The sequence below is a fragment of the Neophocaena asiaeorientalis genome, unplaced genomic scaffold, assembly GCF_003031525.2.
Source record: "Neophocaena asiaeorientalis asiaeorientalis breed wild unplaced genomic scaffold, Neophocaena_asiaeorientalis_V1.1 scaffold30, whole genome shotgun sequence".
In the NCBI taxonomy this organism is placed as follows: Eukaryota; Metazoa; Chordata; class Mammalia; order Artiodactyla; family Phocoenidae; genus Neophocaena; species Neophocaena asiaeorientalis.
The window spans coordinates 15589453-15606918 of NW_020174923.1; the positions used below are offsets into that span (position 1 = coordinate 15589453).

General features: G+C 47.7%; 1 protein-coding gene across 1 annotated transcript in view; it reads right to left on the bottom strand.

The window, feature by feature from the left end:
- Positions 1-2634: 2634 nt before the first annotated feature.
- Positions 2635-17466, bottom strand: part of LOC112410281 (serine/threonine-protein phosphatase 2A 55 kDa regulatory subunit B beta isoform-like) — a 16616-nt gene continuing 1784 nt past the window's right edge. Inside the window, 4 exon segments of the mRNA XM_024760768.1 lie at positions 2635-2709; positions 4132-4282; positions 4284-4662; positions 16371-16538. Coding sequence (XP_024616536.1) covers positions 2635-2709; positions 4132-4282; positions 4284-4662; positions 16371-16538 — 773 coding nt within the window.

Sequence of the window (17466 nt, forward strand, 5' to 3'; positions counted from 1 at the left end):
GAAACACTTTATTCCTACTGCAAAAGAGCATTTATTGTGTTTTCCTATGGTGAGTGGTTTGTGTGTGGGTCTCTGGGATCCGTTCCTAATCATCTTCCTACCCCAGTGCCTGACAGTAGCCACTGCTCATCATGAGCACTGAACTCAAGGGAGGTCATGGGCACAGGAGCCCTGGGTCCAGCTCTGCTCCTTGGTGGACATTTCTCTCTGGAGCCCTGTGCGACACCCTGTCACGGAGAAGAGGAAAAGGGACTTTGCTCCCCTGCCTATCCAGAAACAGATCAGGAGAGGAGACATTCCCTACTAGACTAGACCTTGAACCTGGACTGTTTTCTAAGGAAATGAAATGAGGGTTGGGGGTTTGGTTTGTTTTAATTTTGTTATTTTTTTGCTTTGTGATGTATGAGTGTAGGGGGTTGAATCCAGACAGCTGACTGATGTGGAAAACCACTATTTCTGAGTTGCCGAGACTACGAAGGCATTTAAAATGACCTGCAGTCAGGGTTTTTCCTCAGATCAGGCAGAATCCAGTTTGGTCCTGATAAAAATAAATAATATTTGATGGGCTTCCCTGGTGGCGCAGTGGTTGAGAATCCACCCGCCAATGCAGGTGACATGGGTTCGAGCCCTGGTCCGGGAAGATCCCACATGCCGCAGAGCCACTGAGCCCCTGTGCCACAAATGCTGAGCCTGTGCTCTAGAGCCTGCGAGCCACAACTGCTGAGCCCGCGTGCCACAACTACTGAAGCTCGCACGCCTAGAGCCTGTGCTCTGCAACAAGAGAAGCCACCGCAATGAGAAGCCCGCGCACCACAATGAAGAGTAGCCCCCGCTAGCCGCAACTAAAAAAAGCCTGCGCGCAGCAACAAAGACCCAACGCAGCCAAAAATAAATAAAATAATAAATCAATTTATTTTTAAAAATAAAAATAAATAAATAATATTCGAGACCTTCCCTATCCTGAGTGGCATGAGTACAACAACTCCTGGGTCCAACTCCCTCTTTTGGAACTTAGTGCCTTACTCCTGGTTTTTTTTTTTTTTTTTTTTTTTTTCCGACCCCTTACTCCTGGTTTTTATCCTGAGGACGCTGCGAGTAGATAGAGCCAGGTGTGGACCCACACGTGCTTTCCCACCTCTTCTTGCTGGTGGGCATGGAGGAGGCCCCACAGGAGCTCACCAGAGACAGGGAGCAACTTAGTCCTGGGCTGGTGTAACAATGACCCTCCTCTTCCCAATTCCCAGGCCTCTCCGATGCAAGCTTACGTGGGAATTCCTTTTGATCTGTGAAGTTTCAAGGCCATCCATACCTAACCTTCCGTGCCTCACTCTCTCCTTTCCAAACTAACAGACAAACAGGGAGAAAGGACTCCTTCCCCTCCCCATCTTGATGTGCTCTGTGAACACTGCCCAAGGTCCAGACATTTGCTGCTCATCTAGACTGTGGTGCAGAAAGCTATGAGCTATGACCCAGTAACCTGGAGCACGTGAAGTTAGCACGGCAAGGGAGCAGGAGTGACCCAACTGGCTTAGAACTCCTTCTGATATTCCCTGTCCCTGCCACCTCGTTACCCCTGCCTGCCAATCAGTTTTGCATCAATAAACTTTATGTTCCAGGCTTTGCCAGATGAATGAAAGGCGAGCAGCTAAAGACTGATCTCTGACCTCAGCACGTAAACAGCCTACAGATTGGACTTGACAGTTAATAAAGGAAAGGCCTAGCGATTCTCTGATGCCTTTTTGCTTTAATTAGATTGAGCATTCATAAGCTTTGGGGAAATCTTCAATTTGAAGAGGAAGACCCCACAAGACAGGAATTCACATCTCTACCCATTCATCCGTTCAGATTGTCTGCCCCTCAGTCTCTACTCACTGACACTGGTGCCACCCTATTACCTGTGCTCAGGGCTGTGCTAACGGCTGTCGAGCACAGGGGCTGTACGAATTCCAGAAGTCCGCACCATACTCTCCTGGAAGACAGCGTCCAGCTCGGCAGTCAAGCACATGCTTCGCTTCAGACAAATCCAAGCCTGACTCCTGATTCTGCCGGGTGACCTTTGGCAAGTTATTTAACCTGTCTGCCCTCAGTTTCCTCTTGGGGTTAATAATACCAACTGCCAAGGGTTGTCATCAGGACTAAGTGAGACCATCTGTGTGAGGCTTGCAGCACAGAGCCTGGTGCTTTGCAGTGACGCCAGACGTGGAAGTCCCAGCACAGTGCTCATGGTTCGCTGGGCCGGCTCTCAGGGGCTGAGAGGCTCCTCCCCTTGCCCTGGCCTTCTGCCTGCCACTGGGGAGCCAGTGATGATAGGCAAGGTCTCTGCCTTCAGCGGCCTGAGAGGCCTACTGTTGACAATGCTTTTAGTTTCTTCATCTATAAAATGGGGGTAGTGGTGATAATCCTCCTTGGAGGATCAGGGAAGAGCCTAGCACAGAAGCCTGCAAATGCACTTTGCCGAAGGAAACGACTCTGGGACTATTAGATGCCGGTAGCAGTCTCTGGCTTGTCATTGGATGCCACGGCCCCTGCAGGCTGTCTTTAATAATAGATACTTTAAAATTCCTGAACCCGCTTCAAGCTATATTTGCTCACACACAGAGGTTTATTCAGTGTTAATCACATTAACGTGCTGTTTCATTTCATGCTGTGCAATGCCAGCTTCAGCGAGAGCCCAGAGACAGCAGAATTTACGCTCAAAGGGACCTCGTACTGCGTTTATCCAAGCGTCGTCAAGGCATCTCAGCGCCCCAGCAACCTCCGGGCCACCCCCCTGCTCCCCCAGGGGTGCCCTCAAGCCGTAAGCAGTCTTCCTTTCAAGTGTCTCTCTGTATCTCTTGGTTTTTACCCTCAATTAGAAACCTCTTAGGCAAGTGTCCAATTTTTACTAGCCATCTTTAATCCTTTAACAACCCAAACACATGCTATTCAGTAAAAGCTCTCCATCAGGTATCATAAGGGACCCTGAGTGAACAGGAGTTTGCAGGGTCCTTTGAGAGCCCCCGGTTCAATCCCCTCATGTTACAGATGGAAAAACTGAGTAGCAGAGGGGTAAGGACTTAAATCTCTCCCCTGTTGGCTCTTTCCCTAAGCTGATGAATAATCGCCATTCAGATCTTAAACACCAAACAAATTTGCCACTTTTTCTTTGGCTCTGTGCCTCAATCTGCTTGAAACAACCACTTGCCCTCCTGACTCTTGTCAGCTGAGAGCCTCAGATCCTACTTCCTGAGGGGTTGCCCCCCCACACTGATCCCAGGGCCCAGCGCAGCACCTCAGTGCGGTGTCCCCTCCAAGCTCGGGGCCACCCGTCGGCCAGTCTTCCCAAGGACTTTTTCCGGCACCTCTCACCCCTTTCTTACAACATCAATTTCTCCCTTTCCATGGGAACATTCCTGTCAACATACACTCTTGCTCTCATTTTAAACATTTTTGTGTAAAACCCTCCCTTGACCTCACGATCCCCTCCTGGTACTATACCATTTCTCCCCTTGAAAACTTGGCTGTTTCCACTTCCTCTACAGCTGCCATTAACTTCTTTTTTTGTTTGTTTTTTAGAGTAAACGGTGTTTATTTTTTGTTGAATTTTTTCAATCAAATGGAATTGCTTAATTTAAAAAAACTTCTCTCTTTTCTCTTTAAATACTACAGACAATTTCATTTTACTTCAGCAGACACCTAGAAACAAAACACTGGACCCACCAGAGAAAACAGGGCAATAGAAGCATCAGAAATTCAAATCAACTATGGAAGACCTACTGTTAGCTGGCAGCTCTCAATTCTAAACAGAAGTGTCCCAGAACCTATCAGGTTTGACAAAAGTTTCTTAGAACTTGGGATTTGGGAAAGTTGGACTCCAACTGAATTCTATTACAAAGAGGGAAATTAAGGTCAATGCATCAAATGAACACCCGAAGAAACATTTAAAAAACGTGTTTGAGGGACTTCCCTGGCAGTTCAGTGGTTAAGACTCTGTGATTCCACTGCAGCGTACATGGGTTTGATCCCTGGTCGGGGAATTAAGATCCCACAGGCCGTGCAGCCAAAAAAAATAAAATAAAAATATTTTTAACAAGTGTTTGACTAAAATTCAGTACGTGAGATTATTAAGTAATAACGTGTCCTCCTAGTTACTTTGTCCTGGAATATATATAGGTTATTTGTAGCCATCACTGCTACAATATTTTCTGAAAGATGCCAAGCTGTATGCAAGATCTTTTTGCTAAAGTCCAGACTGTCGACACTGATCTCGTCTTTTCTCTGCTTGCCCCTCACGCACACTGCTCAGTTTTAGGATAGCTTGGGGTTTGCTGTTTTCCCTCGAGGCCTCAAGAGTAACATCACACTTGCTATTTCGGTCAAACATCCTGAAGAAGTTGTTGTAGGAGCCTGTTATAATGACACTGTCTGACCCATTCCACACACACTCAAATTTATCAAAAATGCAGTTATTTTTGTAGAGGGAGCACAGCCTGCTGCAGAGGTAGCTGTGAACCAGGTAAGTCTCAGTGGGCCGGTTTTCCATGTTGAGATCCCAAACTTTGATGGTCAGATAGTCTCTGGTCATGATATACCTCCCACTGTGGCTGAACTTCACATCCAAAATCGGAGAGATAATTTCGGAGAATAACGACCTGTTGCTTGGATCTTCCGGCTCTTCAAAAACTGGTCATGGAGGGTCTCCGGGGAGGCAGGGGGTGTGGGGGGCAGCTGTGGTTCACTGTGGGGGCAAGAACACTGATGGCAGAGGCACTGGGGACCAGTCACCTGCGTGAGCTCTCTTGGAGGCTGCCACCCCCGCACCACCCAACAACCTGCAGGCTCTGGTGCTGGGACGCCTCAAGCCAAACAACAAACAGGGTGGGAACACAGCCCTGCCAGTTCACTCTATTTTTTTTTCCTTTTTTTTTATTTTTAAAATTTATTTATTTATTTTATTTTTGCCTGCCTTGGATTTTTCCTGCTGCGCGCGGTCTTTCTCTAGTTGTGGCAAGCAGGGGCTATACTCTTCGTTGCGGTGACTGGCTTTCTCATTGTGGTGTCTTCTCTTGTTGCAGAGCACGGGCTCTAGGCACGCGGGCTTCGGTAGTTTTGGCACGTGGGCTCAGTAGTTGCAGCTTGTGGGCTCTAGAGCGCAGGCTCAGTAGTTGTGGCGCACAGGCTTAGTTGCTCCGCGGCATGTTGGATCTTCCCGGAGCGGGGCTTGAACCCGTGTCCCCTGCACTGGCAGGCAGATTCTTAACCACTGCGCCACCAGGGCTTCTGCAGTGGAAGTGTGGAGTCTTAACCATCTGACTGCCAGGGAAGTCCCTAGGAAAAATTTAAGCCTACAGGAAAGTTGAAAAAGTGTTAAAACAGCCCCCCACCTATATTTTCCAATTAGCATTTTGCCACATATGCTATCTCTCTCTCTCTAATAGATAACGTACCTATATATAAACTATGTATATACCTATATATAACATAAATACAATTTATATAAATATTACATATATTATATGTAACATATACAGATATATATGTATAGTTTGTTATTGTTGAACCACTGGAAAACTTTCAGGCATCTTGCTCCCTCACCCCTAAATACTACAACACTACAACATGTGTCTCCTAAGAACCAGACCTCTCTCACGTAACTGAAACTGCACAACTCAGATGGGACTCGAACCCATGGGCTGGGACTCGAACCCACTGTCTTTTTTTTTTTTTTTTTGAACCCACTGTCTTTTAATTGAGATCACACACCTGGTCTCAGGACTTAATGAAGCTCAGATTCTTTATGTTTCAGTGTAGAAGTAATTCAGCAAGAGGCAAAGTGATAGGTAAAAAGTGGATTTATTTAGAGAGATACACATTCCATAGACAGAATGCAGTCTGCCTCAAAAGGCAAGAGCAACCCCAAAATATGGGGTGGTTAGTTTAGGTTGTTGGTTTTTTTGCCACATGGCTTGCGGGATCTTAGTTACGCGACCAGGTATTGAACCCAGGCCAAGGCAGTGAAAGCGTGGAGTCCTAACCAGTGGACTGCCAGGGAATTCCCTGGGGTGGTTAGTTTTATGGGCTGGATAATTACATAGGCTAATTATGCAATTAACCAGCCCATAAAAGTGGGAGAATTATTCCAACTATTTGGCGGGGGAGGGCAGGGGTTTCCAAGAATTGGGCCACTGCCCACTTTTTAGCCTTTTATGGTTAGCCTCAGAACGATCGTGGTGCCCGTGAGTGTGCCATTTAGATGCTAATGTATTACAATGAGCGTATAATGAGACTCAAGGTCTACTGGAAGTGGAATCTTCCACCATCTTGGGCCTAATCAGTTCTAACCAGTTTTTGTGGTATCTTCAACAGCTATGTCATTCTTTTAAAGTTGTGCCCTGCCTTCTTCCCTCCTGTTTCTTTTTTTTGGCTGCACCACATGACATGTGGAATCTTAGTTCCCCCACCAGGGAATGAAACCCCGCCCCCTGCAGTGGAAGTGTGGAGTCTTAACCACTGGATCGCCAGGGAAGCCCCTTCCCCCTGTTTCATAACCACAGACCATTATCACACCCAAGAAATTAAATGCTGATACAATAATCTAATATAAAGTCCATTTTCATATTTCTTCATTTGCCCCCAAAAGGTCCTCCATAGCTACTTTTTTTTTTTTTCTTTTTTCGGTACGCGGGCCTCTCACTGTTGTGGCCTCCGCTCCGCGGCATGTGGGATCTTCCCAGACCGGGGCACGAACCCGCGTCCCCTGCATCGGCAGGCGGACTCTCAACCACTGCCCCACCAGGGAAGCCCCGCAGCTACTTTTTTTTTCTTCTTTTTTGCGGTACGCGGGCCTCTCACTGCTGTAGCCTCTCCCGCCGCAGAGCACAGGCTCCGGACGCGCAGGACCAGCGGCCATGGCCGCGGCATGTGGCATCCTCCCGGACCGGGGCACGAACCCACGTCCCCTGCATCGGCAGGCGGACTCCCAACCACCGCGCCACCAGGGAAGCCCCCCATAGCTACTTTTTAATCCAGCTTTCATTCAGGGAAGAGGCCCACCCCAATTTAACTTTCAGATCCACCACTCCACCCAGAGCGTTCAAAGTCGGGTGACTTCTTTACCAAATCTAAAAAGCCCTCTCTGGCCTTGGCAGGGGGGTAACCCAGGGCAGTCTCCAATGTGGGCTTCTGGGTCAAAACACATTCGGTTCCCCCCCTCCCTTCCTTGCTCCGTCCCCTCTACCAGTCCTGTGAATGTTGGGGGACCCCAGGCCTTTGTGCTGGGGCCCTTCTCTCCAGTTCCCAGGTGGTCTCATCTAGGCTGGTGGCTTTAACACCAGCTGCATGCTGATGCCACCCATATTTCCAGCATCCAAGCTCTGACATCCCCCAACTCCAGACTGATGTACCCCACTGCTTTCTTCTCAGCACCTCCCCTGTGACGGGCCATCAACACCTCAAACTTAACATGTCCAAACTGAGGTCTTAACGTCTTCCCTTCTTTCCCATCTCAATAACAGCATCCCCCTCATCTATCATCTGCCCCGATTCCACCCTTCCCTCACCAGCCCCCCAACCACTGGGTCTTGTCTGGACCCCTGCTCCCTGCATCTTCCCCGCCGCCTCTGACGTCTGGTCCACCCTCAAGGGTCTGCATAGCGCGGAAGCCTCCAAACTGTTCCTTACGCTTGCCCCAATTGTAATTCAGGTCAGACCACTCCCTCTTTTAAAACCCTCCAACAGCTTCTCCTTGTAATGAGAAAACTCCCAACTCAGCGGGGTTTCTGAGGCCCCTGGTGGTCTAGTCCCGGCTTTCTCCAACCTACTCCACCATTCTTTCTGGTGACCCTACCCTGGCCTCCACTTAGTTCCTTAAATACCCAGGCTTTACCCCCTTGGGCCTTTTGTTTCTACAGGCTCTCCCCTCTGGCTGCTACGCCCTTACCCTGGGTCTCAAGGTCGGCCTGCCTGTTGGAGATCGGCCCCCCGGCTCTAAGCTCACGCCGCCCTCTCCAGGCAATCTCCTGGGGAGGGCTCTGATTGGCTTAGCTCGTATCACATGAACACCCTTGTCCAATCATCTGTGGCCAAGAACAGGTCACTGGGAGGAAAACACGGCTGACAGGAGTTGCACTGGTTCCCTTGGGGGTTGGAGGTTTGGGGCAGGGGAGCGGTTTTGGGGGAAGAAGGTGGGCAATGTCTCTAAGTCTGCTCAGCCTTCAGTGCGCTCGGCCTCTCAGCAGCGCTTAACCTATTGGGAACTACCCCTTTTATTTTTCCAATAAAATGTCTATTTTAGCCAAAAAGGGCAATATATACTTACTGATAAAAGAGTTTAAAAATACAGAAAATAACAAGGGGGGAAAAAAACAGGATTACACCAGCTGAGGACAACCACTGTTAGCCTCCATCGGCTCTGTTGTCGCCTCCCTGGTCAATCTCCAGCCATGAACCTTGAATGGATCCTCACCTTCCACCGCTTCTGCTTTTTCATTGTATATCTGGATTCTTTCTCCCATTTTTTTTTTTTTTTTCCGTCTCTCACTGAGATATCACCCACTTGCAATGGCTTCAACCAACCACCACGTTTATGCGGGTGATTCCCTAACTGAAATCCTTTCCCACCAATTTCTTGGTTTCAGATTTGTATCTGGCTGCTGGATGGCCCCACAGGATGGCCCCACAGGATGGCCGTGGGTGGCTCAAACTGGGAGGCTCTCCTTCCATACCCTGAAGTCTCTTCCTTCTTCTCTGGATTGAAGCCCTAATTATGGCATTGATGAAGTAAAATTCATATTCTATGGCAAGACGAGAAAAATTTAAACAAAATTCTTCTTTGCCTGTTTGGGCCTCCTGTCTCCCCTTTAGTGTGTATCCGCATCAACCAGACCTTCTTAAGCAATAACCTTCCTTCTTAATCTTGTAGGGGGCCACAATGACCCATGACCCACTACTCACTGTGCATGTGTCGGTCTGGATTGTGTCAACTGTCAATACTACATCATTTGAGGTGGGACCCTTTGTCTCAAAAACTTATATAACTGTGCTTTGACCTCTAACTGATGGAACAGTCCTCAGAGTTTTCTGAAAGACTGTCTCCAGGGTTATAATCTTCAGGTTAGCTCCAATAAAATTTTCCATTTCTTTCTCGGAGAACTGTCCCATGTACCACCCTTCCAGAACAGCCATGATCCTGTCCATTTGCTGCTCTTCCCCCATAAATGGGTCTTTGTGAAATTCCATTTCTTTGGCTGGACACCATCATCCCATCCCCATCCACTTGGTAAACTCATCTTCCAAGACCCTGCCCAAGGGTTACCTGCTCTGTAACATCCTCCCGAGAAGTCCTGCTCTTCTGTGCTTCAGGAAAATGCCATTTATGGAAGTCATTTCTGTACAAATAAATGTAAAAAGCCTGGATTTTTTTCCTCGATGCCACGGATGCCACCGTCCCAAACTCCTGACCCACTGAGACTTTGCTCAACAGTTAGACTGCCCTATATGCATACAGAAATGCTAAAGACTTTACACAACAATTCTCTCCACAGATGTGTCCCTGAGACACAGTGTGGGCTGGGCAGAGGGGGAACGTAGAGTGAGGGGTTCACTCACATCTACCTCCATCAACTCTGCCCCTCCATCTGGGAGGCTGATGCCACCTGAGGGGCCTAGTCACATTGTGACTTTCATGGGCTCTGGGCACTTTTGATTTCATGAGCCCTTTCCTCCATTCATTAAATTTTTTTTTTTTTTTTGCGGTACGCGGGCCTCTCACTGTTGTGGCCTCTCCCGTTGCGGAGCACAGGCTCCGGAGGCGCAGGCTCAGCGGCCATGGCTCACGGGCCCAGCCGCTCCGCGGCATGTGGGATCTTCCCGGACCGGGGCATGAACCCGTGTCCCCTGCATCAGCAGGCAGACTCTCAACCACTTCACCACCAGGGAAGCCCCCAATTTTTTTTTTTAAGAAATGTATTGGTATAAAAACAAACATAACCTAGGCTGCCTTCATTATCATATATTCATTTCCAACTATTCATTTTTTCCTTCTGTTTTTTTTTTTTAATTTACTAAAAATTTTTTTTTTAAATCTTTGGCTGCACCAGGCGGCTTGCGGGCTTGTGGGATCTTAGTTCCCCGAGCAGGGATTGAACCTGGGCCCTCCAGTAAAAGCGCGAAGTCCTAACCACTGGAAAACCAGGGAATTCCCCTCTTCTGGTTTTAAAATAAATCAAATTAAAACGTTTTCAAGAGCCCCTAAAAGTATTGTGGGCCCAAATCAATGCACTGTAAAGGAGATTGTGCCCTGTGCCTCATGAAGAAGCTGACTCTGGCTGAGGGCAACAACCTGAAATTCACTGAAAGCTCGAAGGTTTTATCTCCTCTTAACTGTTCTTTGAGACTTGAGAGAAGATGTAGATTAACGCTTCTTGCTACAATCTTAGCAAGACTCAGGGACACATGGTTATTCTCTCTAGGCAAAAGTTGCCAAGGGACATACCATCTATATAACTGCTAAATACACAACATATGACAGAGCGCGCCTCGCGCAAACTAGCCTTATAAATACGTAACAGCCCACAGAGGTCGGCTCTCAATGCTGCCCCTCAAGGAGTTAGGGTGGAGTCATGGGGGCCGCTTGGGCTGCTGGGTGATTATTATTGTTCATGCCTGACTGACAGTTGAGGAAACTGAGAATTAGAGGAATCTGGTAACTGAGCCAAGATGATGCGGAGCACAAATGCATTAGTGACTCCAGGATTTCAATCCTGGTCTGTGCTCTTATGAGTTGTTTTGGACAGACAGACAGACAGAGTTTGAGGTGCCTGAGGGCCTTCTAGGGGAGAGAGACATCAGGAGGTATTTAGATAAACTAGTTCAAGGATCAAGTGAGATCCTTAGCTCGTGACATAGATTTGGGAATTATCCAAGTGCTGGTGGCATTTAAAGATTCAAAGTGGATCAGCTTGTTCACTCTGCTGCAATCTCTGTACCATGAAACCACCCTGAGTGGGCCCCCTCCCTTGGGGAGATGAGCAGCTTTGCTCTCTTGTGGGCTCTTACTCCCTACCCTTTCCCAGGTATGCCTGGCTCCTGAGAAACATTTCCAGGGCAACTTCTGTCCACAGGCCCTGGGCTACCAGCTTGGGCTTCCATCTCCAGCCCCACTGTTTCCTGCTGGATTAGATGCCAGAACTTGACTTTCCTCACTCTGATGCCTGATCTCTCTGTGGAACCAGCACCTCTGTGCACTCACCCACACAGTAAGTATTTACTGAGCACCAACTATGTGCAGGACACCATTGTAGGTACTGAGGACACAACTGTGCACAAAGTTGACAAAGTCTCTTGAACCCAAGGAGCTTATAGTCTAGAGGCAGGAGGCAGACAATAAACAAATAATAGTTCCAGGTGTCAGGAATACAATAAAGCCTCATAATGTGGTGTGAGTGAGGGCACGGGGGGGCTCTGAGGAGTGGCGGTGACACTGGTCAAGGTTGTTGGTGGGAAAGGAATCTCAGAGGGGGGGTGTTGCAGCTGAGCCCTGAATGAGGAGATGGTAGCGGCTGTGAGGAGATAGGGTGCACGCAGGGCCCTTCCAGCAGGAGCAGTGAGCTGTGCGAGTCCAGGCTTGGTATGCCTGGAAGGCCCTCCTGATGGGGGGGAGGGGCTTGGAAAGGCAGAAAGAGCCAAGGCAGGCAGGGGGTCCTGCCCTGGGTGAAAGGCCCAACCTAGGGCCACCAAGGACCAGCTGACGAGATGGGAAGAGAAGACCCCTTTTTCCTGGGGAAGGAGAAAGAGGGAGGAAAAGCAGCAAGGAAGAAGCAGCAGCAGGATCGGGGCCCTTGTTAAAAAATTGTTAAGAATTTCAAGATGGTGACAGCAGAGCACTGAACCTGGTGAGGGCCCTTCTGAGCACCGAGCATGGTGCCACTCAACAGGACACGGTCCATGACACTGGCCCCAACCCAGTGGAGACCCTTGGGAAGATGAGGCACGGAATCCAGGTCCTCCTTTCACCCCAGGCTGAGCCTCACCTCGCAGGCAGGGCCACAGGACACAGGGTAAAGGTGGTGGGTTAAAATTTTCTATTTTGATGAAAATGTTGCAAACTGTACAATGTTGCAAAAGCAACATAATTTATGTAGCTGACTTCATGGACGTTTGATTACACTTCTGACAGTTGCAGTGTTCTTCTTTCCCTTGGGAGATTTGGGGCAGATGGGGCCCGGGAATCTCTCCTCCCCACAATAGGGTTAACCTCTGAGCAGGTGTGACATGTTCCCGGGCAGGCACAGTTGGTTGGAGCCAAGAATGTTTAACCCCCTATATTATGTCAAATATCATTTATATCAAACCACCCCTCCTTAATCTTAGGCTAATTACCTTATGATTAACACTAGTCCTCTGACCTTGGTAAACCATTTATTCTCCCCGAACTTCAGATCTCCTCATCTGTAAAAAGGAGATAATTATACTTCACAGGGGTGCTGTGAGGATTAAACATACGACAAGCCTTTTTAGAGTATTAAGGTCTAAACAAATGCCAGGTAGTGTTACTACAGATCTGCTCCGTGGTTGCCTCACCCGTGCAGACAGGGGATTCGGGACAGCCACGGCTTGACAGAAGCCTCTCTTTGTGCCACTGACTCTGAGGCTCTGGTGTATTCTTAGCAATCAACTTCTGATCTTCAGTTTCTCAAGCAGCTTCCTTTCCTGGGGAGATCCCCTTGGCTTGTCAGGTATGCCTCAGATCACAGATCAATAATCCTGGTTTATATAAGAGACTCTCGTGAGTTGGGCTGCCTTCATAATTTTAATTGTCCCTAAATGAACCGAGAAGAATCCAGATCCTGGGCCTGAGGGTCTGAAGGAGACAAGTAATCATTCTAATTTCTTAGTGCACTTGGGTAATACTCTTAATTAGTTTTTTAAATTAATCGGTAGTTGCGGCAGGCAGGGCTCTCTAGTTGTGGCGCGCGGGCTGTAGAGCAGGCAGGCTTAGTTGCCCTGCAGCATGTGTGATCTTAGTTCCCCGACCAGAGATCGAACCTGAGTCCCCTGCATTGGCAGGTGGAGTCTTAACCATTGGACCACCAGCGAACTCCCAGTAATATGCTTATTAAAAGGTGCTAAAGGCAGATACTTTTATTACAAGAGTGAGCAATGGTCCCCTAAGCTTCTATTTGTGATGCAGTGTTGCCCATGCCGTGGGGTGGAGTCTACCAAGATCCTTAGGCCTTTGCAGTGGCCATTCCTTCTGCCTTGAAGGCCCTGCCTCCACACATCCCATGAAAAATGTCACCTCCTCCAGGAGATCTTCTCTGCCCACCCCACCTCAGAGGGCCCTTTCCCCTGCTCCCTGTCACCTCTCTATCCTCCCTACCCTGCTCGATTCTTCCTGGCATATGCCCACCTGACTCATGTTTTATAGGTTTACTGTTGGAATCGCCCCATTTAAGTGTGAGCTCCGAGAGAGCTGTGACTCTGCTCTGTCCACTGCGGTGTTTCCAGGCCTGGGGCTCAGAGCTTTTGACCAGCAATGGGATCCAGATAGAACTTATATTATTCTCTTGTTTTCATTGTATTTATTTTTTAAAAATACTTTTGTTCAGGACAAATACTTATTTTACATTTATCACAGTGATATAAAGTTTCCTTTAAAAATAAATTTAAGAACGTAAGTAATTTTAAAAGAGCAAGTAAATAATGGTGGTGCCCAGATGTCACATAAAGGGTGCTCTGTGCATGCCTTTTGGGGACTCTGCTTGGTCTGTAAACCCATTCTGGCAACTGCTTACTCCTAAATGTGTGTGCGCGTGCGCACACACGCACACACACACACACACACACACACACACAGAGAAACACACTCATATTACAGAGACATCAAGCCTTAGGGTTGATGGTCGCCTCCTACAAGTGGACCAAGGAGCAGGGAAGGTCCTTGGCCAGACTGGGGAGTGCTAGTGAGTACACACTTCCCAGGGCTCCTGAGGCCCCTCTACCTTTCTGCCTGGGCGTCCATGAGACACTCTGTGTCCTCCCACCTTCTGTTTTCTCCCTTAAGCCAGCTTGAGCTGCTGATACTTGCAACCACAGTCCTGTACACTACGGTCTTCTGAAGTTAAATACAAACTGTGTGCCAATGCATGTCTGTTGTCGGGGGTGGGGGCATGGCAGGAAAAAGCTACTTAGTCATTCAGTCCTCATGCATCGTGCACGACCGTGGGCCAGGTGCTGGCTACTCGGCTAAGTGCTGAGAATACAAAGTTCCCAAGGAATTCATCATTTCCTGAGCTCCACTGAGTGTCAGCCTTCATCACCCAATAAATGCTGAGCAATGGGAAGCAAGGCTGAGCAGGGCATGGGGGGCTCACTGGCGGCACAGGACGCGAGGGCTTTCTCCAGTCCTGCTCCTCCTCGTGGAAGTGTTTAAAGTGTGGCTCCTTCTAAGGATTTTTTTTTTTTTTTTGCTGCGCTGTGGGCTTAGTTCCCCAACTAGGGATTGAACCTGGGACCTCAGCAGTGAAAGCATGGAGTCCTAACCACTGGACCACCAGGGAATTCCTGGATATTTTAAGTTTTAATGGAGAAAGGAAGGTGGGGGATGAATGAATGAATGCAATTTGGGGCTTACCTCAGGGTGAAGATGCCAAATTTGAGCCCTTGGTCAAGGTTACTGGCTACTGTGTCTCAGGGCCCCCATTGGAGCATGGACTCTGACTGTGGCTGTTTGTCCTGTAACTTGGTCATGTAGTACAGTCCACTGACTACAGTCAAGAGACAATCGATATCCAATCTTGCACCTAGAAATTCACTGGAGTAAAGTGAGGTGGCTGTGATACACCATTTTGGTGTTTTTACTTGCAAAATTCATCACCAGCACCCCTCCCACCTCTCAACCCAGGCTCCCAAATCAACCTGCACACCGAATTAAGAAGCATATAAAAATGTGCAACGCATCGATGCAGCCCGGCACTGAAAATTGCAGCTGCAGCCACAAACCAAAAAAAGGCCTTTGTGAACAGAGTGAAAGAAGCGGTTTGTCCTGAGTTCATCTTTTAAGCCACAGATAGAACCCCCTACTATTACTAAAGTAACGTCTTTAATCAAAGATAGGAATCAATTAGAGGAAAGTAGGATGTTTTAGTACATTAGATTTTCCTTTTCCTACTAAGTTTCCAAGGCCCTAATTTCCTAGTCAGAGCCCAAGAGAGTATGAACTCACACGAAGGCAGGTAGTGGACCCACTGCATAGATTTGACAGCATTAGCAGAGGCCAGGTTCAAGATGAAGCACACAAAATCGGGCGATGAATCACTTCTGAGGTGTAAGAACCCATGGTCTCCAGGTGACAGTGTTACTCCCTGACCCTGGGCACCACCTTCAGGAACACGGCTTCTAATAGCTCTGGTGCACCTGTCTCAAATTAAACCGTCCCTCATGTTTCAAACAACGTTGAATTTATCTCCTCAGCCAAATTAACACCACTTAGGAAGATCAGTTTCAGAAACACTTCTCTACTAGACTCGAATCTAAACCACACTTCCTGAGCAGTTTCACATGTGGAGCTACCTTCCCAGCCAACACAAGCACTTTTCTTGCTTTAAGAGTATTGAGTCAGACAGATGTAGAGAACAAATGTATGGACACCAAGGGGGGAAAGTGGCGGGGTGGGGTGGGGTGGGGGGTGGTGGCATGAATTGGGAGATTGGGATTGACATATATACACTAATATGTGTAAAACAGATAATAAGAACCTGCTGTATAAAAAAGTAAATAAAATAAAATTCAAAAAAAAGAGTATTGAGTCAGACTGGAGTCAGACTTATAATCCAGGCAGTCTGTATTTTTTTGAGTGGCACTGAGGTCATACTTTAATCTACCCTGACCATATTTGTCCTCTGCCCCCCATTAGTGATTCCAAGGCTGAAAAATTATGCAAAGTCCCTTACAGAGTTCAAGTTAGCTTGACAGATAAAGAGTCAGAGAGCTTGGCAGGTGGCAGAGAGGTATAGGGAGCGGGAGAGGGGGAGGAAAAGGCTCAACTTTTATACCTAAGCCCAAAGCACAAGGCAGGTACTAGGATGATGGAATAAAAATTGTTCCTGTTGCTTTGAAATGCTTCAGCGATGCCAAAGGAAGGTTTTCTTGTTCTGTTTTTGAAAGCTACAAATCATTATTCATCAAATGAAGCCAATGATCAGGTGTACCAAATTAAGTGTCCCCAAACTATAATTTTTCTCTTGCGAGGAAAGCTGCCTTTACTGGAGTGCACAGACCAAAAGATAGAAAAGCCTTTTTGTGACTAGTTGAAACTTCTTATAGAAGTCCCACCAATTTTTTCATCTCCTGGCACATGGGATATGCTAATTCTTTGGCTTTTGCTGACCCACCTTGTAAAACCTTCTCTAAGTGGTCCTTGTTCATCTTCAGTTTTTCAATTTCACTCTTAATTGAAGCAAATTTCTCAATCACAGTATCTGCCACCATCAGCTTGTAGCGAGTGGTGTTGATGCCAGCACTGAGGCAGACCACCTCCTCCACTGGGAGTCCCGTCACTGCTGCATGGATGGAGACCTTGTTGGAGATGCCCCTTCAGCTGGCTGGGCGTAGGTGACCTCTGAGGTGAAGTCTATCACAGCCTTGCAGACTTCTGCAAGGAAGGTCTTTAGTGGATCATTTAATAAAGCTGTTCTTCATTTCAAAAGACAAATGAAATACATTCCAGTGACTCAGTGTTTTCATTTTATTTTTAAAATTTATTTTTGGCTGCACTGGGTCTTCGTTGATGCGTGCAGTCTTTCTCTAGTTGCGGCGAGCGGGGGCTACTATTCATTGCGGTGCACAGGCTTCTCATTGCAGTGGCTTCTCTTGTTGTGGAGCATGGGCTCTAGGCACATGGGCTTCAGTAGTTGTGGCACACGGGCTTAGTTGCTCCGCAACATGTGGGATCTTCCCGGACCATGGCTTGAACCCATGTCCCCTGCACTGGCAGGCAGATTCCTAACCACTGCGCCACCAGGAAAGCCCCAGTGTCTTCATTTTAAATAAATTCATTACAATGGAAAAGATGGGCGCTCCTTTACTCCTACCTTTTAAAAGAGGTGAAACCAAGCAAGGTAGGTGTTAGTGCAGGGGCAGAGGGGTGGTGGTGGCTCTGTGGGGTGCTGAATCCAGGGCAGGAGGGTGTCTGGGTGAGGAGGGTGTCTAGGTGAGGTAATGATGGAAACAGTGGCTTGGAGAGGGTGTCAAAGAGCCCAAGAGGTGAGAGGGCATCCATGTGTGGTGACAAAAGAATGGTTACATATGACTGGATTATCCCAATATGTTGAGGATTGTGGGCATTTGGGATTGTTGGAAAAGAGAACAAGTACAGAGAGAAAGAATAAAAACTAGAATAAATCCTGTGGTGTTGGATTGGAATCAAATGTACTGGTTTGAAGTGGTTTTCTATATATATATATATATATATATTTCTTTTTTTTTTTT